Source organism: Pelodiscus sinensis, chromosome 15 (assembly GCF_049634645.1).
Source record: "Pelodiscus sinensis isolate JC-2024 chromosome 15, ASM4963464v1, whole genome shotgun sequence".
Lineage (NCBI taxonomy): Eukaryota > Metazoa > Chordata > Testudines > Trionychidae > Pelodiscus > Pelodiscus sinensis.
The window spans coordinates 38783513-38809864 of NC_134725.1; the positions used below are offsets into that span (position 1 = coordinate 38783513).

At 47.6% G+C, this 26352-nt stretch overlaps 1 protein-coding gene across 5 annotated transcripts in view; it reads left to right on the forward strand.

The window, feature by feature from the left end:
* The window catches only part of MYO18B (myosin XVIIIB), a 243277-nt gene that overhangs the window by 125777 nt on the left and 91148 nt on the right, over positions 1–26352 (forward strand). For all 5 annotated transcript variants that reach the window (XM_075898877.1, XM_075898880.1, XM_075898881.1 and 2 more), the window contains 6 exons: positions 886–1040; positions 4717–4840; positions 7141–7341; positions 8260–8370; positions 12734–12838; positions 17386–17538. In XM_075898877.1, the coding sequence (XP_075754992.1) occupies positions 886–1040; positions 4717–4840; positions 7141–7341; positions 8260–8370; positions 12734–12838; positions 17386–17538 (849 nt within the window). The remainder of the gene's footprint in view (positions 1–885; positions 1041–4716; positions 4841–7140; positions 7342–8259; positions 8371–12733; positions 12839–17385; positions 17539–26352) is intronic.

Here is a 26352-nt window from a genome sequence, read left to right on the forward strand (position 1 = left end):
GGCCTTGTGGGATTTAAGTAGCATCTAACTAACTCTTATGCTGGGTCTTTGCACAGAACACATTTGTCTTTAGGAGCGCTTTGCCAGGAGAAATGGGTCTGAGCTGCACAGTTCTGCTCCAGCTCTGAATTTCTCACCAAATTTAGAAGGGGTCATGGCCTGGGGCTGGCGTTCAGGTTCACACATTGGTGAACTGGCTGCACAGTTCATAAGCGGAGCCAAGCTTCTTGCTCCAAACCTTGGTGCTTTTGGACTGGGATGTTTTGTTCATGCTTCTCTCTCTCTAGGGGTACGTCTACACTACATGGCTCCATCGACGGAGCCATGTAGATTTGTTTATTGGGCAAAGGCAAATGAAGCCGCGATTTAAATAATTGTGGATTCATTTAAATTTACATGGCTGCCGTGCTGAGCCGACAAACAGCTGATCAGCTGTTTGTCGGCTCAGCGTGCTAGTCTGGATGCTCCCCTGCCGACATCAAAGCCCTTTGTCGGCAGCCCCGGTAAACCTCATCCCACGAGGAATAATGGGGCTGCCGACAAAGGGCTGTGATGTCGGCAGGGGAGTGTCCAGACTAGCGCGCTGAGCCGACAAACAGCTGATCAGCTGTTTGCCGGCTCAGCACGGCAGCCATGTAAATTTAAATGAAGTTGCGATTATTTAAATCGCCGCTTCATTTCCCTCTGCCTACAACCCTCATCTACATGGCTCCGTCGATGGAGCCATGTAGTCTAGACACAGCCTCACTCTCTCTCTCTCTTGCTCACTCTCTCTCTCTCTCTTTTGGATGGACTGAGGCTTAGTCAGGTTGCATGCAGGAAATACTCTGCTCCCCAGTCATCACTGAGCAGAAATTTCAGCTTGATCTTTCTTGTGCCCTGCAGCTCAGTGAGGTGCAAAACAACTATGAAAGCGTCAAGAAGGTGGCACAGCAGATGAAGAGGAAGTGCAAACACTTGGCCTGTGACCTGGAGGACACCCGGGTTCTTACAGAAAACCTGCAGAGCCGCAATCACGAACTGGTGAAGAAGCAGAAAAAGTAAGCGTGTAGGAAGCTAGCTGTGAAGTTTGCAACCAGAGACAGCTCTGACTTCAGAGCTGGCTTTGAGACACCTTATCCTCTTGAGTTTCACAGTACCTGCAGGTGCCCCCCAAAAGGTTAGAAATGTATTGGGTCTGTGGCCATCACTTCCCTTTCTGCCAGTTGTCTCATATTTCCTTTTCCTGCACTGCCCCAAATACTGAGATTGAGCCCTTCTAACCACCTCAGTGCCAGCCAACAACCTGGGATCAGAATCATCAATGATTTAGATAATGGCATAGAGAGGGTGCTTATAAAGTTTGCAGATCACACCAAGCTGGGAGGGGTTGCAAATGCTGTGGATCAAAATTCAAAATGATCTAGACAAAGTAGAAAAAAGGTCTGAAGTAAATAGGGCCATTTCAAAGTGCTCCACTTAGGAAGGAACAATCAGTTACACATGTATAAAATGGGAACTGACTGTCTAGGAAGGAGTACTATGAAAAGGGATCTAGGAAGCATAGTGGACTCAGGGTCGGGTTAATACCTGTTGAGGCCCTAAAATATGTCAAATTTAAGAGGCCCCAGAGCATTACCAAAAAGTGTGTATTATTCTAACAGAAAGGACAATGAAAATAGAAATAATAATGTTTTATATTTGCATCTATACCAGTATATAGGCAAGGATGCAACTAAAAACTAGACATTTTTTGTATTTAAAGCCCCTCATAATCTGAAAACCTAAGATGTAGTTTACTTAGCTTATGCATAAATCTGACACTGAATGGACCACAAGCTAAATATGAGTCAACAGTGTGACACTGTTGTAAAACAAGCAAACATGACTCTTGGATGCATTCACAGAAGTGTTGTGAGCAAGACACGAGAAGTCATTCTTCCGCTCTACTCTGAGCTGATTAGGCCTCACTTGGAGTATAGTGTCCAGTTCTGGGCACAAATTTCAGGAAAGATATGGAGAAATCGCAGAAGGTCCAGAGAAGAGCAACAAAAATGATTAAAGGTCTAGAAAACATGAGCTATGAAGGAAGAAAGAAGGAACTTGGCTTGTTTAGTCTGGAAAGGAGAAGATGAGAGATGACATACTAGTTTCCAAGTACCTAAAAGATTGTTACAAGGAAGAGGGAGAAAAATTGTTCTCCTTCGCCTCTGAGGATAGAACTAGAAGCAATGGGCTTAAACTGTAACAAAGGAGTTTTAGGTTTGACATTATGAAAAGCCTCCTAATTGTCAGGGTAGTTAAACACTGGAATAAATTGCCTAGGGAACCCTCACTGATATGGACCCCAACTCAGAAGAAGAAAGACACTCCACACATTCCCTTCTCACACCAGAGCCCAGGATGGGCCCAGATTTTGTATGCTTCAGCCCCATTGGGGGCTGGGACACTATCACAGGCTTCCCAATACTTGGGGGGAGCCCTGAACATAGGGGTCAGATCCAGGCAAGCTGGGGGTCGGATGTGGCCCCCGGACCTGAGGTTCCCCACACCAGGTCGAGATAGTGTGCAGGGGACTTGATGGCCTCTCAAGGTCCCTTCCAGTTCTAGCATTCTATGATTCCATGAACATGTCAACAGCCTACAGCTTGTGCCTTCAGCTCCTAAAGCAGTTGGTGTTATGCAGAAGCAAGACCATCCATCCAGTCAGTAAAACTGGGGACTGAGCCCAAGAAATGGATGCAGACAGCAAGACTCCCTCACGCAAAATGCCTTCCAAGCAAACATGAAAAGTTACTTTTATTTGAAAATTTGACGGCTGTAAACCCAGCGAGGCCATCATCGTGTTTTCTGAGAACGGTCATGAAACCTCAGCATGTAAGTTAATGTAGCCAAAGGCTGCTAGTCGCACAAAGTCAGGAACATCTTAAAGGCAGAGGCAGCTTCTTGTGATTGCTCAGATGCCCAGAGTTTAAATACCATCTCCATTAAAGAGCACCAGGCAACAACCTTATAGCAGGTAATAAGCAAATTGTGAACCCTGAAGTAGGCCTCAAACACAGGTTTTCTTTTGGAGGCTGGCATTCTTGGTGAGGCTGTTTATTTTTACCAGCTTTGAATGTTGGATATTACCCAATGGCTACGTCTACACTGGCCCCTTTTCCGGAAGGGGCATGTTAATTTCACCTATCGTAGTAGGGAAATCCGCGGGGGATTTAAATATCCCCCGCGGCATTTAAATTAAAATGGCCGCCGCTTTTTTCCGGCTTTTAAAAAAGCCGGAAAAGAGCGTCTACACTGGCCCCGATCCTCCGGAAAAAGCGCCCTTTTCCGGAGGCTCTTATTCCTAAGTAGGAATAAGTAGGAAGTAGGAACTTCAAAGTAGGAATAAGAGCCTCCGGAAAAGGGCGCTTTTTCCGGAGGATCGGGGCCAGTGTAGACGCTCTTTTCCGGCTTTTTTAAAAGCCGGAAAAAAGCGGCGGCCATTTTAATTTAAATGCCGCGGGGGATATTTAAATCCCCCGCGGATTTCCCTACTACGATAGGTGAAATTAACATGCCCCTTCCGGAAAAGGGGCCAGTGTAGACGAGCCCAATATGTTTTGTGTCCGTGTAATGCTAACAAATTTCCACTACAGAAACATTGTTCTGTCAGGAAAAATTCAGAGAGCTGCTTACTGTATTTTAAGTACGTGGAGCAGGTAGTGCAGGATGGGCACAGCCCTTCCTCAAAAGTCAGGACTACTTCCTGAGATGCAGGAGCCAGAATTTGCATTTCAGAGGAAGTGGCTAAGACCTGGGAATCTGCATGAATTAAAGACACACCATTAGCCATCCCCAGCAATGATCCCGGGGTTTGCCCCGTCTCTGTATGTTCCCCATGCCAGGAGCAGAACACAGTATGTTCTTGAATGGGATGAAGGGAGCCCTTGAGACCATGTTCCAAATCCTGCACCACTGTCACTGTTTTCTAGACAATGATGCAAAGCCCATTGTTTGGCCAAAGGGGTGTCTGGGATGAAAGAGGGGCACTGCCTCCTCCCAATAAAATGAGAGACCAAAACTAAGTCTTCAGCATCAGCGTATGGAGAAAAAGTGCCAACAACTTTCATTTTACTGTCTCTGTGGAGCTCAGATTCTGAGTGTCGATCTGAGGGGCTTGGGTGTGGCCCATATCTACTAATGAGTCAAGAAAAGGTCATCCCCTAATTACTGCTCTGAAATCTCAAGGTTCCTGGAGTGGGGCAGGGCAGTGTGGCCTCCTAGAGTCAGCTGAGGGAGGCTGCCCTCTGGGGTGCCTGCCGTGTTGTGCAGATGCCATGCACGGGTTTACTTTGTGGGCCTGAGTCTTTTAAAGGGTTTTGCATCAGTAATGGGCAGTTAAAGCTCTAGCTGAATGTTCTGCCCTTGGCTGAGTGCTGCTCTAGGTGCACAGGTGCTAAATGTGCCTGGCTGCTGCCCAGGAGCCTTCAGTTTCTTGAGGCCAGCATTTCAATGGAGAAATTAACAGTTCAACAAATGTCTGCAACTCTTTGCATATTCTGGCTCTCTTATGTGACCCCTTACAAACCAGGCCACGTAATGTTGCCTTGGAAACCCATCCCAAGTGAATGCTAATTGCTACCTTCTTGCCCTCTCCTTTGGGGGTGCTCTCCTGCTTCCACTCCACTGTAGTCATGTTCCCCTTTGGGACATTGTCTGTGAGGAGCTGTAATGCGGATATGTCACACGTGGCAGGTTTGACATGCAGCTAGCCCAGGCCTTGGGAGAGTCAGCATTTGAAAAGAGCCTTCGTGAAAAAGTGACCCAGGAGAACACCACCATCCGATGGGAGCTGGGTAAACTTCAGCAGATGTCAGAGGTAAGAGGGAGATGTCCCAGTTTGCCCTTGCTTCTATGGCTGCTCCGGAGAACTGGCATCTTACAGCAAAGCCCTAATCACTGTAATTGCAATAATGATACTTAGCCACGTATTGCAGGGCTAGAGATGTCTTTATTCTGGATTCCCCTAGCACACAGCAGGAGTTATAGGGCTCTCCTATATCAGACTCCTCTGACAGACAAGGATGGGCACTGACAGGCCCTGGGCAAGATGGGGAAGGGGCAAGGCCTCAGGCAGAAGGGGTGGGGTTGGGTCAGCCATTCCTGTGTGGCCCAGAGTGCTCTGCATCACCCCCACCCCCTTGGCAGCCCTCAGAGCTGCCTGGAGCATGTGGCATGGGGATCTGGTGGCAATTTAAAAGGCCCAGGGCTCTGTCACTGCTGCTCCTGTTTCAATGGCAGCAGAAGGAGCCCCAGACCATTTTGAATCACTGGGCTGGGGCAACGACCCCTTGTTCCACCCCCGAGGTTGGGCCTGGAGACAAGGAACCCAGCTACTCCACAGAAATGCACTGAAGTAAACTGGGCTCTGCCCAGAGTTATTGGTCTGTGCTCAGGTCTGTCTGTAACAGGCAGCAGGACTAGGGCCTTGGCGCATTGTGCAAAGGGTCTTAGAACCGGAATCAGCACCTCGCGGTTCCAGTTTTATGCTGGCCTAACTCCGAGTCTGATGTCTGTGTAGAAGGGGAGCAACCCACTGTGAAAGCAGCCCTTGTTGGTATAAAGAGAGATGCAGCAGGAGAGTATTTTCAGCCTGTTTACTTGGAATGGGGTGTGACTATTGGACTGTACAGTCATGGGGTACCCCACCCTGCTAGGGTGCCAGGTGTACCGTGACTTGGAGGCATACTCTGTAGGTGCTTCAGCTGCTATACCTGGCAGGTGCTAGCCCTGGTGGGTCCGAATGACCACTCAGATGCATGTCAAAGGGAAGGGTAATTTGCTAGGACTGGCACAAAAGGGAAGATTGCAGATACCTAGGTAGAGAGGCACAGTCAGAATTCAAAGTGAGTGAGAGTGGTTTCTGTTTGGGACCCTGGGGTCATCCAACTGAGAGTGCTCATGCCTACTGCCTGGGGTGCCCTCTCTAGTCCTTTGTCTATTCAGGCAAAGAGCAGCTTGTGGATTCCCAGGCCCTACTCTCATGGGGCTCCTCTGTCCTGGCTTCTTGTGGCCAAACGCCCCACACAGACCTGTCCCCAAATGAAACATCTGTCAATCACCACCAGTTCTATAAGCAGTTCTGCATTCAATCCCTGGAGAATGAATATATATGTACATATATATAAAAATGAGAAACTCCTGGCTTTCCAGGCAGCTGCACCCAGTGAGTCAGGCTTGGGAAACTGCAAGTAGTTATTTGCAAAGGATTACAGCTCCTATCAGTCCCCCTCCACACTGCAGGTCAATATCCTCCAGGCCAGATTAAGGCCATGTCTATACTTACATGCTGGAGATTGATCTTCTGGTGTTCGATTTAGCAGGTCTAGTAAAGACCCACTAAATCAAATGCTGAGGGCATCCCCAGTTGACCCTCGCAAGAGGACAGGGACCTGCAGTGGTGAGGGGGCGGAGAGGAGCTGTAATCTTTTGCTTAGCAGATCCATCATCAGGCTCTCTCAAAAAAAGACCTTTAGCATTAGTGTTCATTGAGATGATGTGTCTCTCATTCTTGAGTCTCAGAGATATGAGGCAGGTCCATCAAAGCTTATGAGAGGAAGAGACTACTCAGTAAAGCTGGTACAAGTTAGGAGCTGCAGGTGCATGGAGGGTGTCTTAAAACTAATAAATCGTACAAAGAGCGGGGCCCAATGGAGTAGTCTGAAGGAGTGGGTCGTTATTTTCACTGAGTGGCTGTAGCATCAGACAAGCTCCGAGTCCACCTCCCATCCTTTGTCATGAGTTGAATCCCCAGAGTATCTGTAGCAGATTGCAGAAGAAAGGTAGACGGCTAGCATTATTGTTGTCTAGACACTGCATGAGAGAGAGAGAGAGAGAGAAAAGCCTTTTCTTTCCCCTGTATCTTCCTTCTCTGCCTATCACTCAAAGGGAAGTTTTGAGAGCCAGGTTAAACTTTCCAAATTTCCGTGAAAGCTATTTTTAAACCTTTTATTTAAGTGATCCCCCACAGTCACAACAATTCCTGACCAGTTCTGGTTTCTCAGTCAAGTCCTGAGAGGTGGTTTTCTTGGGGAAGCAGATGGCTGCATTGCTAATGAGATTAACGAGACAACTCTGACCCTTTACATGTGTGGGCTTTCTTCCCCTGCCTCCGCACAGCAAAAGGACCTGGAAACATCCAATCTGAATCAGCGAATAGCACTGCTGGCCACCCAAGTGCAGGAGCTCACCTCATCAGAGACCTGGGATGAAGGGGCTGTGGCTGCGCTACGGAAGAAGCTTTGGGAGCTGGAGTCCAATGCTGCTGAACAGCAAAACGAACTGAGCCGACATGTGACTGCTGCTGAGCAGCTGGAGCAGGTAACATGAAGCTATTCCAGACACAAGAACATGAACATAAGAATGGCCGTACTGGATCAGACCAAAGGTCCATATTTCCCCATGTCCTGTCTTTCCACAGTGGCCAATACCGGGTGCCCCAGAGGGAAGGAACAGAACAGGGAATCATCAAGTGATCCCTCCCCCGTCAATCATTTCCACCCTCTGACAAATAGAGGTTCGGGACACCATTCCTGGCTAATAGCCATTGATGGACCTATCCTCCATGAATTTATATTTAGCTCTTTTTTGAAACCTATAAAAGTCCTGGCCTTCACCACATCCTCTGGCAAGGAGTTCCACAGATTGACTGTGCATTGCATAAAGAAAAACTTCCGTTTGTTTGTTTTACACTTGCTCCCTATTAAATAAGTAATCAAGCCCCCAACCTGAGACTGATTTTTAGCCTCTCATCTTATGGAAACTGTATTCAGTTTATTGATTCTTCTCCTTGTTTAACAGAACTATTTTAATATGACTCAACTGTTTCATTATCAAGCCTTAGGCACAGAAACCCATTCAGTTTATGGGTAACAGGTGTTTGCTTTCTTATGGCTGAGTCTCACAATGTGAGAACAGTACATCATGGTGGAAAGCTGACAGCATGCAGGTGGCAACTTCATTAGCTGCCTGCATGGTAACAATGCGCTCTTGGAAGGTCTGTCATTTGAAGCCCCCGGCAGTGAGGTCAGGGATCTGAGATGTTTTTTAGGGTGTGAAACCTAGTTGTGCCCCTCCCACGCATTTGGGCTGCCTGGAGCTGCCCACCTGGCATCCTCTGAAATTTTCAAAGGAAATGGGTTGCCATTTCCTTCTTATTCAGTAAACTGGGGATGAGCAAGGAGAGTTTGTAACCATTCCCCCAGCAGATCTACAGCTCTTTGTCTTGGGTCTCCTCAGCTCCACATGAGGCTTGAAATGGAAATAGAACGGATGAAGCAGATGCACCAGAAGGACCTGGAAGACAAAGAAGAGGAGCTAGAGGATGTTCGCCAGTCCTGTCAGAGGAGGGTATGTCAGCAGCGTGCTAATTGGGATGGGACTTGCTGAAGGGTGTAACCAAAGGACTCAGGGGGCATAACTAACAAACCTGCCTTTGGAGAAGGGATTTACAATTCTCTTCTGCAAGCAGCTTTGACTAGGGAACAATTGGGGAAGTAGGCCCAGATTTTTACAAGCATTTGGACATTGACCTGCTCAGCATTCGAAGCCTAACCTGATTTAAGTCCCGGCTTGACAAATCCCTGGCTGGGATAATTTAGTTGGGGCTGGTCCTGCTTTGGGCAGGGGGCTGGACTCAATGACTCCTGAGGGCTCCTCCAGCCCTGGGATACTATGATTTAGACAAGAAATGGGGCAGAGCCAATATAACTTCTAATCTAAATGCAATATACAGGAAGGTGCAAAGCCCAGTGTTTAACATCAGGTCGACATGCTGCTTTCAAGCAGCCCGTATGAGTCATGCATCTTGAGCGCCCCATTGTCAGTCGTGCATTATCTCCGTTGAGGACAAAGGTATCTATGCTTTTGTATATAGAAAAATGGAGCTGTGGGGGCATCTGGACACAGAGGAAAGCAAACACAAGTGGCATCCATCAGTCCCCCAGCCAGAGGTGTATGGAGGAGTTGCATCAGAGGAATAATTGGGTCACTGATGCATGTATGACTGGATGATTGGCAGGGCCACAGGCCCCTGCAGAGAGCCCTCATCTCTCAGTCTGCTGTGGAGAGCCATGTACAGCAGCAACATTCTGTCCTGGGAAATTAATAGAGGGAGGTTCAACTTTGGCCAGGCACATCACAATGGATATGATTCTCTCTACACATCTTCCTCCTCTCCCTATTAATTTCCCATTATTCTTAGGCCCCATGGCTTTCAATTATTGGGCATTACTACATTGTACTCCTCTAGGGAATCCAGCACTCACAGTTCCCAGGCTTTGCTTTTGCTGGTTTTGTTAATTGCCCTCGATGAAGGAAGAACAGTGTCAATTTCACTGAAAACATGCTGAGCAAGTTCCAAGGCTGCTCTCCACTGAGCAGATAGTTTTCTCCTTTCCCTCCAAACAGATTGGATGTGGTTGTTTTTCCTAAATGAGTAAGTGGCAGAGACTCTTAAGAGGGGACTCAAGCTTGCTCGTGCTTCCCTTTTAAAAACTGTGTCTGAGCATCTTTTCAGAGATGCAGACAGAGTTTGGGGGCTGGCGTGGGACAGCTGTGATTAGCCCTGCCGGCCACTGAAAGGTTCAGAGATGGGGTCGTCTTATAGAATCCTAGATCACTAGAATTGGAAGGGACCTCGAGAGGTCATCAAATCCAGTCCCCTGCCCTCATGACAGGACCAAGCACAGTCTAGACCATCCCTGACGGGTGTGTCTAACCTACTCTTAAATATCTCTAGGGATGGAGATTCTACAACATCCCCAGGCAACTTATTCCAGTGTTTAGCCACCCTGACAGATAGGAATTTTTTCCTTCTGTCCAATCTAAACCTCCCTTGCTACAATTTAAGCCCATTGCTTCTTGTCCTGCCCTCAGAGGCTAAGGAGAACAATTTTTCTCCCTTCTCCTTTTTAGGTAAAGGGTTGAACTTCTCTATTTTGGCATTCTTGCGACTTGGTTGTTGCCAAACCAGATAATTTGCTAAACCACAAGAGGTCAATATTATCTAGCAGCATTAATAATATTTTCACTACTTGCTGGGCTCTGAGAAGACATTTAGGGGTAAAGTAGAGATAAGCAATAGCACAAACACTGAGAGCCAGGACTGGTGGCTGTAAACAAAGTTTGTGGGACTGTGGGAAAGTTGGCCACACCTATGATAAGTGGACTCCGGCTAACTCAAATCATTCCGGATCACAGATGTTGCCTGACCATAGAGTGCTGGACTTGAGAGGGTCAAGCTATATTTGAAAACTGCTATCATGTTCCTTCTCAGTTTCCTCTTTTCCAGACCAAATAATCCCAATTCTTTCAATTTTCCCTCATAGCTCATATTTTCTACACTTTTAATAATTTTTGTTGCTCTTCTCTGGACCCTCTTCAGTTTATCCCCATCTTTCCTGCAATTTCATTCAGCACATGCATGGGAAACATTAGAGGTAACATGGATCCCAATAGGGGTAACCCCCTGACGTCAGGATAGGCTCTCACTAGAGTAGTATCGAGCAGCCACAAGGAACTGGCACGTCTGGTCTCTGTCTTTCACAAAGAAGGAGGGAGCAGCACTTGGCATTAAGAGAGACACCGATCTTTGCCAAAGAGGGTTGAGGCAACAATAGTTACTGACAGGAAAGGTGCCTCTGGCAAGGCACTTCATGTGAACTCAAAGTGGTGTCACAGACCAATCTGGACGTAGCCCCTGAAAGCCTTTGTGGGTTGGGAGGAGGCTTCCCCATCTCGCTCTCATTAGCCAGAAGGCCCATTTCCCCAGTCTGCTCATCTGCACAGCACTTACCGCTGCAGCTGTGTCTCAGAGCCCTGGCTGAAGAAATCAGGCTTGTGGGGCTCATGCCAGAGCACTGGGAATAGCAGTGTCGAGGTTCTTGCTCGGGATGGTGTCACAGGGTGTGGGGGAGTCACCAGGCCCTGCACCCCCAGCCACAGCCAGATGTGACTCTGTGGTGGGGTGCTCCCTCCCATCTCTTGTGGCAGACTGGGAGGGACCCCGAGTCCATGAACCCAGATGCCAACTACCCCTCCAGAACCTGGCTCACTTGCCCAAGTCCCTGAGTACAGTCTCTGCATAGCCCTTTAAGGCAAGGCCCTCTGGCCTGAGTCCACAAACATAGTCTTAGTATGGCCCTTTGAAGCAAGGCTTGCGCTGGCAGAACAGGGTTATAGCTGGGCCGCACCCCAGGTAGCGGGATCCGAGCCCACCCTACTCCACCGGTTCCCGGCCCAGGACCCTGTGAGTGACAGGACAGCGTGCCACTCTCTCGGCGGGGAAGTCCTGCAGAAACCCACTGAGGTTCCTGGGGCAGGAGAGGCAGCTCCCACTCCTGCCCTGGGCCACTTCCTACCTGGTCCACCTGAGCTGCTTCCCACATATTTGTCAGGTTTGCTGTCCTCCCTGGGGCAACACCTCCTTGGTGGACAGCCTCTGCGATGCCCCAACTCGCCTCAGCGTCTCTGCTGCCTTCTTCTGGGGTCTCGGGTCACTGCTGGTCAGGCACTTCCTTCATAGGTCCTTCTCCTCCAGCTGCCAGCCCAAACTGAGCCCTTCCCCAGGCTTTTATACTTGAGCTGAAGCCTGGGCATGCTCGGTAGGGCTGTGGGGGAGGGGCCTCTGCAGCCAGGTAACCCTGGCTGGGCCCTGCGGATTCATTGCGGGGCTGCCTCGCCCTGTCACAGACTCGCAGCCGGCAGGTAGAACAGAAGGTTTATTCGTTGACAGGGATACAGGGTAGCACAGACTGCTTGTCGCAGGAACCGGGAGCAGTCGGTACAATCCATCGTGGGGAGACAGGAGCTATGCCTGTGGGCCCCCTGCCCGGACCCTCAAGCCAGCTAGGCTCCCTCGGGAAAGACTCCCTCCCCCACCCAGCAATTGGTCACAGACCTCCAGGCTGCCCCGCCTCCCCCTTTGTTCAGATTCCCAGGTAAAGTGCCACCTGACTGAATCCTCCAGCTAGATCAGGTGACAGGCCGGCCTGGGCCATTCCCTGCATGTCTCCTCTCAGGAGTTCTCCCCCAGACATCTCATCCCTTGATGGGCACTGCACTCACACACACTCACACACACACACAGAGTCACTACAGAGCAGCACAGGACAGTAGGAATTACACACGGCACAACAAAGTAAACAGTGGGTGCAACTACAGCATGAACACTGCGGCTACGAGAGTAAATGCAGTCCCCACTATGTCACAGATGAACCCTAGGCTCTGACACCCTTGCTGGGTGGGGATCTCTACACTTAGTGTGAGCCCCAGGCAGTCACCCCAGGCTCTGAGACTTGCTGCTGCCTGCAGGGTTTCTTTGCCTGTCTCCAGAGAGTCCTTAAGAGACATCCAGTCTCCCGTTCTTGCTAGCATAGTAATAGAAATGTAGCAGAGAGGGAACTTTCAGATGGCTGCAAAGCTACGGTGTGCATGTGAGCAGGGACCACTCCTCTCCTGTGGCTGCTTTGGCCAGGCCCTGGCAGAACACGCCATAGGGCTGTATTTGGATATTTTCAATCAGAAATCAGAGATTTCCTCTCAGATGAACAGCTAACACTGTGGTTGCCTTCACCTTTTTGCATGGAAAGGTGCAGATCGTTCAGTGACCACTGGAAGGAGCAAGCAAAATTGTGTTGAGACGTAGTTGGTAAGTCAGCTTCAGCTGGAGATTGCCAGCTAAGCCCTTTGTGTCCCTCTCACCTGTGCGCAGCTTCGTCAGCTGGAGATGCAGTTGGAGCAGGAATCTGAGGAGAAGCAGATGGTGCTCCATGAGAAGCAGGATCTGGAAGGGCTCATTGGGACCCTCTGTGAGCAGGTAGGAAACTGGAATCCATCAGCCCCTTTATTTCACCAGCTCCTGGGAGATGAAACTGCAAGCCAGACCAATGTGTGTGTCTCCGATCCTTGGTGTTACCTTCTGGCTTTTGGAACGTCCCTACCCAAAACACTACTGCCTTTTTAAAAGTAATATGGGACAAATTACAAAAAACAAATGGATCCAGAGCAGAGCAAAGCTGTTGCAGAGGGGCTAATTGGAGCTCTTCCCCCAAATATTGTCCAAATATTGACACCAAATATCGTCCTGCCGAGTGGCACCACATTCCTTGCCATAGCAGTTATAATGCTATGGCTGATTATAGTAGTAGATCTTGGAGGGGAAGCACTATAGTTTTCCACTGGGTAAGTGTTTGGATAAGTAATCATTGCAAAGGGATGTTTTCCTTATACTGGTTTTGCGGGAGAAGCAAAGAATCCAAAACAAATGCTGGAATAATTCCTTCTGCCCAGAGAAGCTGCTTCTCAGATTACTATTTACCATAGATGTCTGTCCCTTCCACATCTGCTCCAACAAATCTTTTGCCACCATCTAATGTGGTGGAAGAGCATGGCAGGGAAGGAGTTTACACACAGCCATAGCTTCATTAGACAGCACTTTAATTAGAGGACATGCAGATCTAGCCAAGTTTGGAAACTCTCTCGGGAATCATGTCCTGTAGGCTACATCTAGACTGCAAGCCTCTTTTGAAAGAGGCTTTTTCGAAAGATACTTTCGAAAAAGCTTCTTTCAAAAAAGAGCGTCTAGACTATAGCCAGTACAGGAAGTCTGGATGCTCTCTTTCGAAAAAGCACAGTTTGCATTACATAGAGCCTTTTTTCGAAAGAGCATTTTTGAAAAAAAGGCGTTATTCCACGTGAAATGGGGAGTACTGCCATCGAAAGAAAAGCTGCGTTCTTTCAATTTAATTTCGAAAGAACGCAGCTGTAGTCTAGACGCAGGTGAAGTTTTTTCGAAAAAAGCCTACTTTTTTTGAAAAAATCCTGCAGTTTAGACACAGCCGTAGTGGGGAGGAGGGGGTTTCTCATTAAAAACCAGGGTGATGCTAGTCCTCACCTAACTGTGCAGGGTGAGGGCCAGACAGAGTAGCAGCTTCCCTGGACATTTAGACAGGCTGCTTCATTACTTCTGTATGAAGAGACACAAGCAGAGTTTCATGCTAATGTTTTCCAACTGCCTGTGGACAACTCAGCCTTCGATTGCAATTAAAATAGTTGTAAAACTGGGGCACACACAAGAGAGTAGGAGCAACTTATTTAGAATTATACTAATGAGCTAGCATAACTCCTGCTCATTGGAAAGAGCTGGCGAGGGATTATTTGGGCTGGCTCTTGTGTATGTTCCTTACACTTTGGAGCAAAGATGAAGAATTTTGGAGTTTAACACCACCAGTGAGGGACAGATTTTATGACAGATGTAAAATTGTATAATGGGGTCTATCCAGAGCTTTGAGCTCATAAAATGCTTTGGTAACCAGCAGAATAAATGCTGCGATGTAAATGCAGAGTATTATTACTACCCATTATCAATTCAGTATATTCCTCCTGTTTGATTAACACGGGTGAATGAATATAGTCCATGTGCTGCAGAAAGCGTTCAGTGCATGGGAGGAAGGTAACAAAGCATGCTGCCATTCTGGAGCCTCACACAAGGTATTCCTGGGACCGTGTCATGCCTCTCTCTGTGTTCTGCACCAAATGGCCAGGTTCACTGTTGTGATTTTTTCATTTCCCTATTGTGATGACTGGAAAGGAATAGCAAGTATGGGCATGAAAACTACAGTATTAGTTGGCTTCTCAGGCTCTGATTACAGGCAAAGAAAGGCATCTGTTTGTGATGACAAAGGGAGCAGGTAGATACTGGAGTTTTCTGTGCACTGAAAATGCCAAAGTCAATAAACCCAATTTTATATTTCTGACACAGAATTCATCTGGTGTGGCAGACAAGCGCAGAGGTAGGACCAACGGAGCAGCCCCGCAGCCAGGAGACAGCCTGCCTCTGGGGGGAGCGATGGGGAGAAACAATGGGAGAAGAGCAAATCTGCTCTGCTCCAGTGTTATTATTAGCACTACAGTTAGATTCGCAGTGGACAGTATGCCACAGACCTTCCTATCAAAACGCTGAAAGCCAATTAAGGAAACAGAGACACCATCAGTGCCTTTGGGTTACAGAAAAATGCCAAGCAGCTTTGAAACAGGTTCCAAGGTCAAGTCTGTGCACTGAATTTTAACCAGTGACCCAATGATGGAGAGGAGGAGAGAGAGATAAAGGAATATTTAGAAGCACAAAGTGCAAGTGCTGCCAGATTCCAATTAGTATGAAATCAAACATTGACCCATGTCCTTGTTTGCTCATTTCTTTCTAACGCTCTAACTTGTGTCCATGGATACTCACAAAGTTACTTGGATGTAGAATATTTTAAATTCTGTTCCTCTTTCCATTCTCTAAAGGGCTTCAGGATAATGCACAGACACAAAATTAACAGGTGACAAACCTCCACTTAAGCAGCCAGGGCCACACCACCCACATGGAATAACTATCATTTGCAAAAAGTCCTTCTATTTTAAAAGGAAGATGCTCTGCATTAGCACTGTAAGAATAATTCCAAGTGAAATATTTATTTGGTCTGTTTTTTCCATGTTCTTTTTTTCTGATGTGAAATTTCCCAAATAAAATTGAACGTTTTCTTGACTTTTTTTTTTCATTCTTCAATAACTTTTTACCTTTAGCAGTTCAGTATTTGAGATGTGGCCTGATTGTTTTGAGATGTGGGCCATAAAGCACAAGAGATAGTTTCTGTTCCTTGACTGGATGGGTGTAATCCTTGTAACCAGATTTTAGATGTGAATGCCTGCAGAAATCAGAGATTGACTTTCCATGGGTCTACATGTTAGTAAGTCTCAGTTGCACTGGTTTTAACAGAAGGCCAGCATGCCATGGCAGAGATGCAGGCAAAGCCAATCCATTCCAACATTCAATCCAGCATTTGCAGGGTTTTTCCCTACTATTGTTGGAATTTACTCCTGGTGCCTGCACAAAGCCTTGGAGAGAGGCTGGATGGAGGGGGGTAGGGGTTTGTAGTCTCACTTATAGCAGATTTACACACAAGCCTAATAAGCTGTAGCTTGGGACTTCTAAATAAAAAACAATTACTAAATTTAATTTTTTTGGTAATGCTATGGGGCCTCTTAAACAGGACATAGCTTAGGCCTCAGCAGGTCTTAATCCAGCCCTGGCTTGTTTGGGGAAATTCACCTCCCAGCAGGTTCATGTCCCGCAAGTGTAAAGCCTGAAAGGTCAAACTAGCTGTAATGACATTGACAATGAAAACTACATTTTGCAGCCCTCCGTGATCCCAGATTGATATTCTTCAGCATTACTGTCTTGTTCTTCTTCAAACCATGCTTGTTTTTCTGTATTAGCATCCTTGATAACAGTGTTCTCTGAAACTGAGAGTGGGATAATATTGCTATAGCACTCTTTCTTCTGCAGAGGAATGATAGCTCCTTATTGGTACAGTGTTTACTCAGGCTATGTCTTCCCTCTGTGGAAGAGTGATGCTGCCATGATTGATCTTCCGGAGTTTGATGTAGCAGGTCTAGTAAAGACCCACTAAATTGAACTAGGAGGACACGCCCATCAGTGGCTGGTATTCCTACTCCTGCGTGGAGTAAGGGAAGCTGACAGGAGCATTTGCTCCTGTTGGCCTTCCACTGTGGGGATGGTAAGGAAATTTGAATCAAGTTACATCAACTTCAGCTACGTAATTAACATAGCTGGTATTGCGTATCTTGAATCAACCTTCCTCTTTAGTGGCTTCAGATGTATGTCTGTGTAGGAAGCTGGGAATTGGACAGCAGTAACTTGAATTTCAGATCTGGAAGCTCTAACTTCAGGGTTCTAGGCATCTTTGGATAAGTAAGCAGTTAAGCATGCAAAGGCATGCATGTTCAGATGGAAGGTACTCAGGAAGCTTTTGCTGGAATCTGTTACTGCTAAGAGGGGTCAACAGTAAAGATGAAATGGGCAGTGAGATGGTGGATAAAGTCTAGACTCACTGTAGATCTCAATAATCACTATGTACATATGTTACATGAAGGAAATACCACTGAATACAGAAACTTTAAAGTGTCTGCATCTTAGATTTTGTTGTTAGTTATTCATTTGAACTCTTGGATCTCTCAAGATAGTATCTTTCCTACTCCTTTGAAGCCTATTACTTACACTGGAGACTGAAGCAGGCTGAACCTCTGTATGGACAAGATGCTACTGGAAACTAGAACTAGTTGAAAATTGTCTAACACAACAATTTTCTATTTGAAAATGCAATTTCATCAAAATGTTTTGGGAGATCAAAATTTTGTTGCTCAACATGTTGAAGTGAAACATTGCAATAGTCCTAGTTTGAAATTTTCCTGAAGGTCTGGTCCATGGGAAATTTCATGATTCAAACCTTTCAGGGTTTTTTTATTTTGAACTTCCCCCAGAGTGGGGGACTGCTTTAATGAAAACCTTTCTGCCCCCAGATTGGTCATCGGGACTTTGACGTAGAGAAGCGGCTTAGGCGGGACCTGAAGAGGACACATGCTCTGCTTGCGGATGTGCAGCTCTTGCTTGTGACCACTGGAGAGCCCAATTCATCTGTTGGCAAAGAGGAGCTTGAAAAAATTCGCAGTCAGGTCAGAGATGTTAACATTCGGGTTATGGGTAAAATCGTGATAGACACATTTGGTTTTATTTTCTTCTCATTTGGCACTTCTCACTTGGTTATTCTGGGATGCTGGAAACTTGCTTGTACCTTCCCACACAGAAATAAGACTCTTCTCATGGGCCTGTCTCATTATAATGTCACCACATCTTACTGGCCGCGCAGTTATAGAACTTCTTCTGTAAGCATGCCCTGTCAGGGAGACCAGTTGGCCAGTGCCCTGCCTTAATGATTTTGGCATGTATCAGTCAGGGCTAGGAAACAACCTTCAGCTCCAGTAGATTCAAAAAGAGCTAGGTAAATGCATGGAGAATAGGTCCATCAATGTCTATTAGCCTTTGGACACTGTCAGAAGACAGAATGCTGGGCTATCTGGGTTAGGGTTAGGGTTTGGTCTGACCCAGTACGTTCATTCTTGTTTTCTTCTGTTTCATAACCCAGCTGTTTCCCCACAAAGATGCAGCCTACTGAACCTGTTTATTCTGATGTTTCACAGCCCCCCTAAGTATCTAAAATCTTGTGATCTGCATATTCTTGGCCTCCCTGATTTCATATTGAGATGACAAAAGTAAGAAAGGAGCTGGAAATGTGTTCCATAATGGAAAGGGTTAGTTATTGGGAGTTTGGTCAGGAAAACAAAGCCAGGAGAGCAGTTGCTCTCTCTCCAGGTTCTGTTTGCTCCCGTGAGTTCTGGAGGAAAGATGGGAAATGTGGGAGCATCGCTGTTTCACCTTGGAATTGCATGGAGGATGCAGGGTGAGCTCCAGCCGAGTTGTCATGTTCCAAAGGGCCATACCTTTCACTCTGGGGGGAGATCTCTCTGCTGAGACTGACTGAACCCTCTGGGATTGGTGTGCCAAGTGAGCACCTTTAAAGACAGAGCGCCTCTCTGCACAACAGGTTTTTCATAAGCTCCCCTCAGGAAAACAAGCTTCTCACAGCCTCCAAAAATCTCTGGGTTTGGCTCTCCTTTGCCATTGCTCTCCCGTCTGAAATAATACCCATGCTGACTGGTGGGCACTGGCAATTCAACTTAATAGGCATGAGCCGTGCCTTTGAGTAATGTGATTTTAGGGTTCTGACTCATGGTTCTCATGAAGGGCTCAATCCAAAGCCCCGAGAAGTCAGTGGAATGAAAGGGCTTGTGCTCCTGCCCAAAGACTGGATTTGGTTCTGTGGGATTTCTAAGGTAAAGCAGGTGTCTAGTCAAATCCACATGGTCCTTCCCTCTATCTCTAGACACGTCCTAGTTATTAGTCATGCCTACAATGGAAAAAGTAGTGAAGAAACAGAAAACACATTGACCTCAGCCTGAGAATGGCATCCAGCAAACATCATGCACTGTGCCCAAGATAGAGGCTCATGGCTGTTTTAGGCTGTCCATCATCTGACTAATGAACAGAACTATCCTGACATACCAACGCCTTGCTAGCATTTCCCAGGGACAGGATTTATTTACCTGAACCAAAGTGAAACTTCAAGATTATATGAGGCAAGACGTTTTTACAGAACTTTCCTTTTTAATTGTGCGGCAAGATAACAGCAGCCTCTGCACACATGTCTGAGCACAAAGACCGTTTATCTCAGACCATAAAAGGCTTTTCTCCCCTCTCTGGTATAGACTGGAATCTTATCTTGGGAATGAATGGTATTCAAGGCCTACAGTTAAATAAAAATTTTCTGCCTTTCTTTTTACAGCCCATGTTAATTACCTTCCCCTCAGTGTGTTTTCCACCTTTCTGGCAAATGAAATCTCTTTTCATATCTGTTGTCATGGAAATAGTTATAAGCGTTGTGTGTTGTATTATAACCCGTACAAGGATCAAAGTTTAATTTGCTTCTGATTTAAGCTCAGACACTCTGCATTCCATAACAAGCACAGAGCAGAATGGGAGCTAAATGCATCCCATGCCTTTCTGTATTCATGTTGGGCTGCTCCAAAGAATTGAAAACTGTATGTGGGTGGGGGGTGGTGACTGAAAGGATGGGTAAGAGTCTTTCTAACAAACCTCAGCCTGTATCTGTGAGCAAAGTCTGAACACCAGACCTCCAACACTGAAACCATTAACTCCGACAACAGGCACCAGTAGATATTGAACCTCCCAAATCTGGACTGTCTGATCCCAGCAACTGGGCCACGGATGTTGCTGGACCAAAAAGTCCTGAAGGCTGGGAGTGGGAGCCAGCCAGGAGAACATGGGGTGGGCCAGGTGGCAGCTGGGGAGCCGTGGCTGGAGAGCCCCGGTGTCAGCAGGTGGGGGCCAGGGAGTCCTAGCTCTGGATGGGGAACTGCTGGCATTAGTGAAGCCAGGTGTGGTTGGGGAGTCCTGGTCCCTACTGGGGAACCTCCACATGGCTATAGGGCCAGAAAGCAGCCAGAGAGCCCCAGTTCTGGCCTGGGAACCCCCAGGTGGCAGTGGGGCCAGGCAGTGGCCAGGGAACCATGGCAGTAGTGGGTTCACAGCACAGCAGGGAGTCCCATGTTAAGGAGCCTGGAAGTGGGGCAGCAGGGAGCATTAACCTCCCCTGTTCTGGGAAACTCCATGGTTCAGGACTGATTAGGTCCTAAGGCTGCTGGACCAGGGAGGTCCAACCTGTAGTAGGTTCTTATCCTCTATGGAGATTGGCCACTTGAAGGGAATATGAAACATTTATTCTGTGTGTTGCACGTCTGTAGTGTTCTAGGGGTTGCTGCTTTTGAGAATTTAAGCTCGGTGTTATAGCAATGGGAAAGACCTGCTCAGTTAGCTGCAGCCAGTGTAAACCTCTTTCCTACCATGCATTGGATGATGTTTTCACTGGTATCTTTCTAAAGGTCCCAAGTGATGGAGTATTCACTGCTTTTCCTGGGAGACTATTTCCCCATGCTCACAAATCTCCCCATGAGGAAGGGCTTGAGGTGTTGCTTCCATTACCCGCAGCTTCTTCCTAGACGCTCCTTTGGTTATGCAAAGCTCAGAGCCCTCTGGGGTGTGTGGCTGATGGAGAGAGAGGGACAGAGAGGCGGCTCCTTGCTTCAGAAAAGAATGAAAAGTCTGGGGGAAGAGCCCACTAACCTGTGGAACTCTGCTTCTGTGGGTGTGACTTTTGGGCATCTGTCTCTCCAGGAGTGGCTGCTTCCCTCCCCCAGCGGCAGGTGTGGAGCAAGTGCCCTGAATGTCCGGCTCTTTTGGAGGAGGGTTCTTGCCATGCAGAGGGGGGTGGAGCAGTTAGTGCAAAGGGCTGGGAGACCACATGAGGAAATGGCAGATCAGAGTGAACAAGCTGGTGTGAACTGACTGTAGACCCTTGCCTGACCATCCCAGGAAGCTCACAAGGAATCCTTGCCATTTGCGGTCATTGGAGACAATGGAAATGCCATGGGAAGGGCCTTGCTGCTCCACAAAGCCCGGCAGGATGAAGAGGCAGTGCTGACTGGGCATGGAATGTCACACTAAGCATCACCTGTGCTGTGTCTGCAACTGCCCCCACACACAAAGGCTACGTCTACACTGGCATGATTTTCCGAAAATGCTTTTAACGGAAAAGTTTTCTGTTAACAGCATTTTCGGAAAAGTGCGTCTAGATTGGCAGGATGCTTTTCTGCAAAAGCACTTTTTGTGGAAAAGCGTCCGTGGCCAATCTAGACGCGGTTTTCCACAAAAAAGCCCCGATCACCATTTTCGCAATTGGGGCTTTTTTGCGGAAAACAAATCTGAGCTGTCTACACTGGCCCTTTTGTGCAAAAGTCTTTCGGAAAAAGACTTTTGCCCAAACGGGAGCAGCATAGTATTTCCGGAAAAGCACTGATGATCTTACATGAGATCGTCAGTGCTTTTCCGGAAATTCAAGTGGCCAGTGTAGACAGCTGGCAAGTTTTTCCACAAAAGCAGATGATTTTGCGGAAAAACTTGCCAGTCTAGACACAGCCAAAGTGCAAAGGAGAGGCATGGGAGTGGTGACAGTTTAATGACATCAATCTGCAGAAGACATTTAGTAATTAATCCGTGTTGTACATTTCCACTGGAAACAGACTAATCTGGAGACCTAAGCAATTCCTGCAACATACATATATAATTGAGATAATAGTTCTGCATAAATAACATCTGTGAGCTGCAGCTGTTTCCACCTGCCATGGGTGGGTGGGGGGGGGAGGAGGATGAAAAGGGATCTTAGGTTAAAGCCATTCTGTTTGCTGAAGGGAAATATTCCAATAAAGCAACTCATTAATTTCTGGTCAGTGTCAAGGAGCGGAGTGAACATCAGATGAATAATTTCTAAGGGTACTTAGGACTTCAAATACATCCTATGACTCACTTACTACAGAGTTTGGGGGACACAGGTGGAGTTGGAAATGATGCCTGCAGGAGCTTAAGGCAGCTAAAAGCCCACATCAGTTGATGCTGGATCAGAAATGCAAAATGGAAGCTCAACCCATATCATTCAGCACCTCTTTCCTTGCGTTAGTTGGCAAAGGGTATTAGAAAGGGTGGTGAGAAATGTTCCTGTGAGTGGTTCTTCAGAACCTGCACACAGTGTTCCTGGCTTCTGTGCTTGCTGTGTGAGGCTATGTCTAGACTGCACGCTTCTTTCACAAGAAGCATTTTTGGAAGAGATCTTTAAACCAAACTTCTTCTGAAAGAGAGTGTCTACATAGCAAAAGTGCATTGAAAGAGCAATCTGCTTTTTTGAAAGGTCGTATTCACACTGAATGGATGCTGTCTCGCATATAAGCTGTGATTGCTAAGGGTGGAATGGCCACCAGGGCACTTGTGCTTTTTCCTCTTTCCTCCTCTTATAAAGAACTCCCTCTTCCCCATCCACACACGCCTTTTTGTGAAAGAGCTCTTTTGCAAAAAGGCTTCTTCCTCATAGAAAGAGATTTACCAATGTTGGAAAAACCCCTCTGTTCTTTTGATTTTTTTCAAAAGAATACGATTGCAATGTGGACGTAAGTGAAGCTTTTTTTCAAAAAAACGGCTGTTTTTCCGAAAAACTCTGCAGTGTATACATACCTTGAGTGTCCCACTTAGATCACATATCCCCCAGCTTCCACAGCCACATCTGGGAGTCAGGCTGGGACTCACTCCCCTCTCCTGGTTCACAGTGTCTCTTCCAATCTTTCTAACAGCAACTACTCTTTACTCTCAGTGCCTTTTGACTTGGAAACAGCACACACTGTGGAGCATGTTGCTCATCTGTATCTTTTGTGTGGACTGAACACTAGATCTCCAGCTTTGTGAGCATTGTCTCTAGCCTTGCAGTGAAGCTGCTACTGGTAGGAGCCCTTCATTCTCTTATGTGGTGTGGCCCAAAAGGGGTGGATGCATAGCCAGCGCCTTACCAGTTCACAGTTCATTTTGGTCAGCTTCATGGTCATGGGATTTTTAAAATCATCAGTTTCATGATTTCAGCTCTTCACATCTGAAATGTCAAGCTGTTGTAATAATAGAGGTCCTGACCCAAAAACTAAGGTGGGTTGGGTTGGGATAGTGCTATCCTTACTTCTGCTGCTCACAGGGGTGCCACCTGCAGAGCTGAAAACCCAGAGAGCAGTGGCTGTTGGTTGGATGCCCAGCTCTGAAGGCAGAACTACTGCCAGCAGCAGTGCAGGAGTAAGAAGGGCATGGTACGGTGTTGCCACCCTTAACTTCTCTGCTGCTGCCTGCAGAGTGTAGCCTTCAGTTGTCAGCCATCACTCTCTGGCGTCACAGCTCTAAAGGCAGCAATACAGAAGAAAGAGAGGCATGGTATGGTGCTGTCACCCTCACTACTATTGGCAGGGCATTTCCTCCAAAGCAGGGCACTGCCTTCAGAGCTGGGTGCTCCACCAACAGTTGTTGCTCTCTGACTGTCTAGTTCTGAAGTCAGTGCAGAAGTAAGTGTTGCAATACCACTCCCCTCCCCTAAAATAATCTGATGACCTCTTTCCCCCTCCCCCTGCAACTCCCTAATGGGTTAGGCTCACCCAATTAAAAGCACACGACAACTCAGATTCTGAACCGGTGGTTGCCAAGGTCAGGGCAGGTTGTGAAAAGGAGAGCAGATTTTCCTAAAACGAGTGTTTCACACTGGAGTTGGATTCACCTACCAGTCACAAACTGCCCACCCCCAAGTCTTAGCTGCAGCTTAGAGTCATTATAGAACTAGGACTGGGATGAATGTGTGTGTAACCCATTGGGTGGTGAGTCTAACTCCAGGGTTAACCACTAGTTTGGGGAAAATCTGCTTTCCTTTTCGCAACCTGCTCTGATCTTGGCATTTTCATTGTGGGCTATCTAAGGCACCTTCTAGGGACACAATAGTGGGTGCAGTAGTGACAATCCAGTTAAAAAATGCTATCCAGTGAGTAGCCAGTCTCTTTCTTTCCTATGTCTGTATGCATCTGTAACAATGTCGACGCACTGCTGCAGCACCTCCTCCTACCACAGCAGGAATTAGCTCTGTCCATGGAGTGCACCACCTTCTGGCCTATATCTCACCCATCATCACTCTGCTCTTCTGTCTCCCCCTTCTGCTTCTGGACCCATGTTGTTTCCTGGACTGTGGAGCCCTCTTCAGGACACTGTCCTCCAGCAGTGCCTGACACTCCATTCTTGCCCCTTCTAGGGCCGTATCAGCAGTCCTCAGTTCTTACCCCTGCCTGAACAGCCAGCCGCAGCCCCAAAGTCTAGCTCCTGGCCTCAGGGGCAAGCCACAGTCTGGATAGGCCATGCTCCTTGGAGGCTAGGTATGATCTAAGAGGGAGGGGAGACCCAGGCCTGCCCACTACTCTGGGTCCTGACCCAGGAACTCTATGCTGGCAGCCTTGTCCTGCCTCCTTCACTCATCTTAACTGCCCTCAATGTTCCTTGGGCCACTTGCCTGTGACCTGTGCACCTTTTCAGCCCTTGTATCAAGGTCCTCCGTCTGGGAGGTCATGTTGGAGTTTTTTTCCAGTTCTTCTGAGCCTGCCAGGCACTGTGCTCTCCAGGTGCCACTGGTTCTCTTCTCTACTGGACCCCTGCTCCTTGTCCTTTTGCTGGTCGGAGGGAGAGTGAGCCTGCCTCAGCTCTGCAGCCCTTTATAGGGACCAGCCTGGCCCTGATTGGCTGACAGCTCCTCACCCTGATTGGCCTGGTTTTCACGGGCTCCCTCTGGCCTGCTTGTAACCCAGATGGAGTGGGTTACAGCACCATTACAGGACCTTGTGCTTTTGGGGGAGGGGAGCAACGGCTGCGTGAGTAAATGTTTAGTTGATGCCAATCCTTAAAATTTCAGTGTTCATAATTTTCAATGTTGCATGAAATATTCCCTGAAAAACACAGCTTTTCCCTATTAAAAAAACAAAACAAATTGTAACTGTGTGCTTCTCCTAAAACTTCATCCTAGCCTCCCCTAAGTGGGCAATGTCATCCTGGCCCATTTTTGCTGATCCCTCTCCTTGTCCTACCTCTCAGGGGCTAATGGTGACATGCTGTCAAATTAGTGGCGGCGCTGAATGGCAGCTCAGAAACCTCAGTGTCTGGGCGCTTTCCTCCGATGTGCCCACATTCATACATACGTTAGTTCTATCACATCATTTATTGATCCTGGCTTCTTTCAGATTTGCGGGACAGGGTCTGGCTGCTGGTTTCGGAAATATTCAACCAGCTGCTCATTTCCACACGGAGCAGAATGAAAGATGAAAAGTCAAGTAGGAGATCAGGGAATGGGGCTGTTGGGTAAGGTGCTGAGGCATAAACAAACACACCAGAAGGAGACTTGTGGCTCTTTTAGCATTCTTGCCACCTATTTGCTATGGAACCCTAGAAAAACATACAAATATCCGACCTAAAGCCGTGATAATCCTACACTCTTAATCAGAGATTGTCATTGGCCAGTAGATTTAGATACATCTCACTTAGCGAGCAGCCCTGCAGCTGTACTCCAAAATGAGAGATACCAACTGCATTCTGGACAGAGCAATTAATACAGAATAAAGCACTTTGGGTATGTCTACACTACAGAGTTAATTCGAAATAACTACAGTTATTTTGAATTAACTTTAATAGCGTCTACTCAGGCAAACTGCTATTTCAAACTAAATTCAAAATAGTAGAGCCCTTATTTCAAATTTGGTAAACCTCATTCTACGAGGAGTAACACCAAATTGGAAATGGGGGCCTCCAGCCCTTCCCAGGGAGCCCTGGTGGCCACTCTGGGCACAACCAGGAAAACTTACTCTCCTCTCCCCCAGCCCCGGAGCCATTAAAGGGGTAGACCCTGGCCACAGTGCCTGTGCCAGCTCCAAGCCTGCCAGCCCAGAGCCAGCAGTGGCCACTGGGGCCCCTGACCCAGTGGCCCCAAAACATGAGCCAGCAAGCCACTGGCAGCCAGCCCTCCACCACTCCCCAGGAGCAGTCTGCCAGCTCCCAGGAGCCTGCCAGGGCCTGGAGAAGGCAGGTGCCTTCCTGGTCCAGGGTGGAGATCATGGACCTTATTCAGGTTTGGGGGGGATGTCCCCAACGTCCATGATCTCTGCACTAGATGGAGGAACGCGGCCGTCTATGGCAGGATAGCTGCCAGCCTGGCTACCAAAGGCCACATGTGAACCCAGGAGCAGGTTTGCATGAAAGTCAAGTTGGTCTGGCGAGACCCCCAACCCTGAGCTTTCCCTCCCCCTTCTTCCCTTTGCTTCCCCCTTCCAGCTCCCTCCTCCCAGGTTTCCCCCTCCCTTCTCCCACTCTCTCTCTTCCCCTCTCCTACCTCCTTTTCCCAGTCTCCCCAGAGGTTCATCCCCCCCAATTTTGTTCAATAAACCCAGTTTGTATTTTTGAACACACGT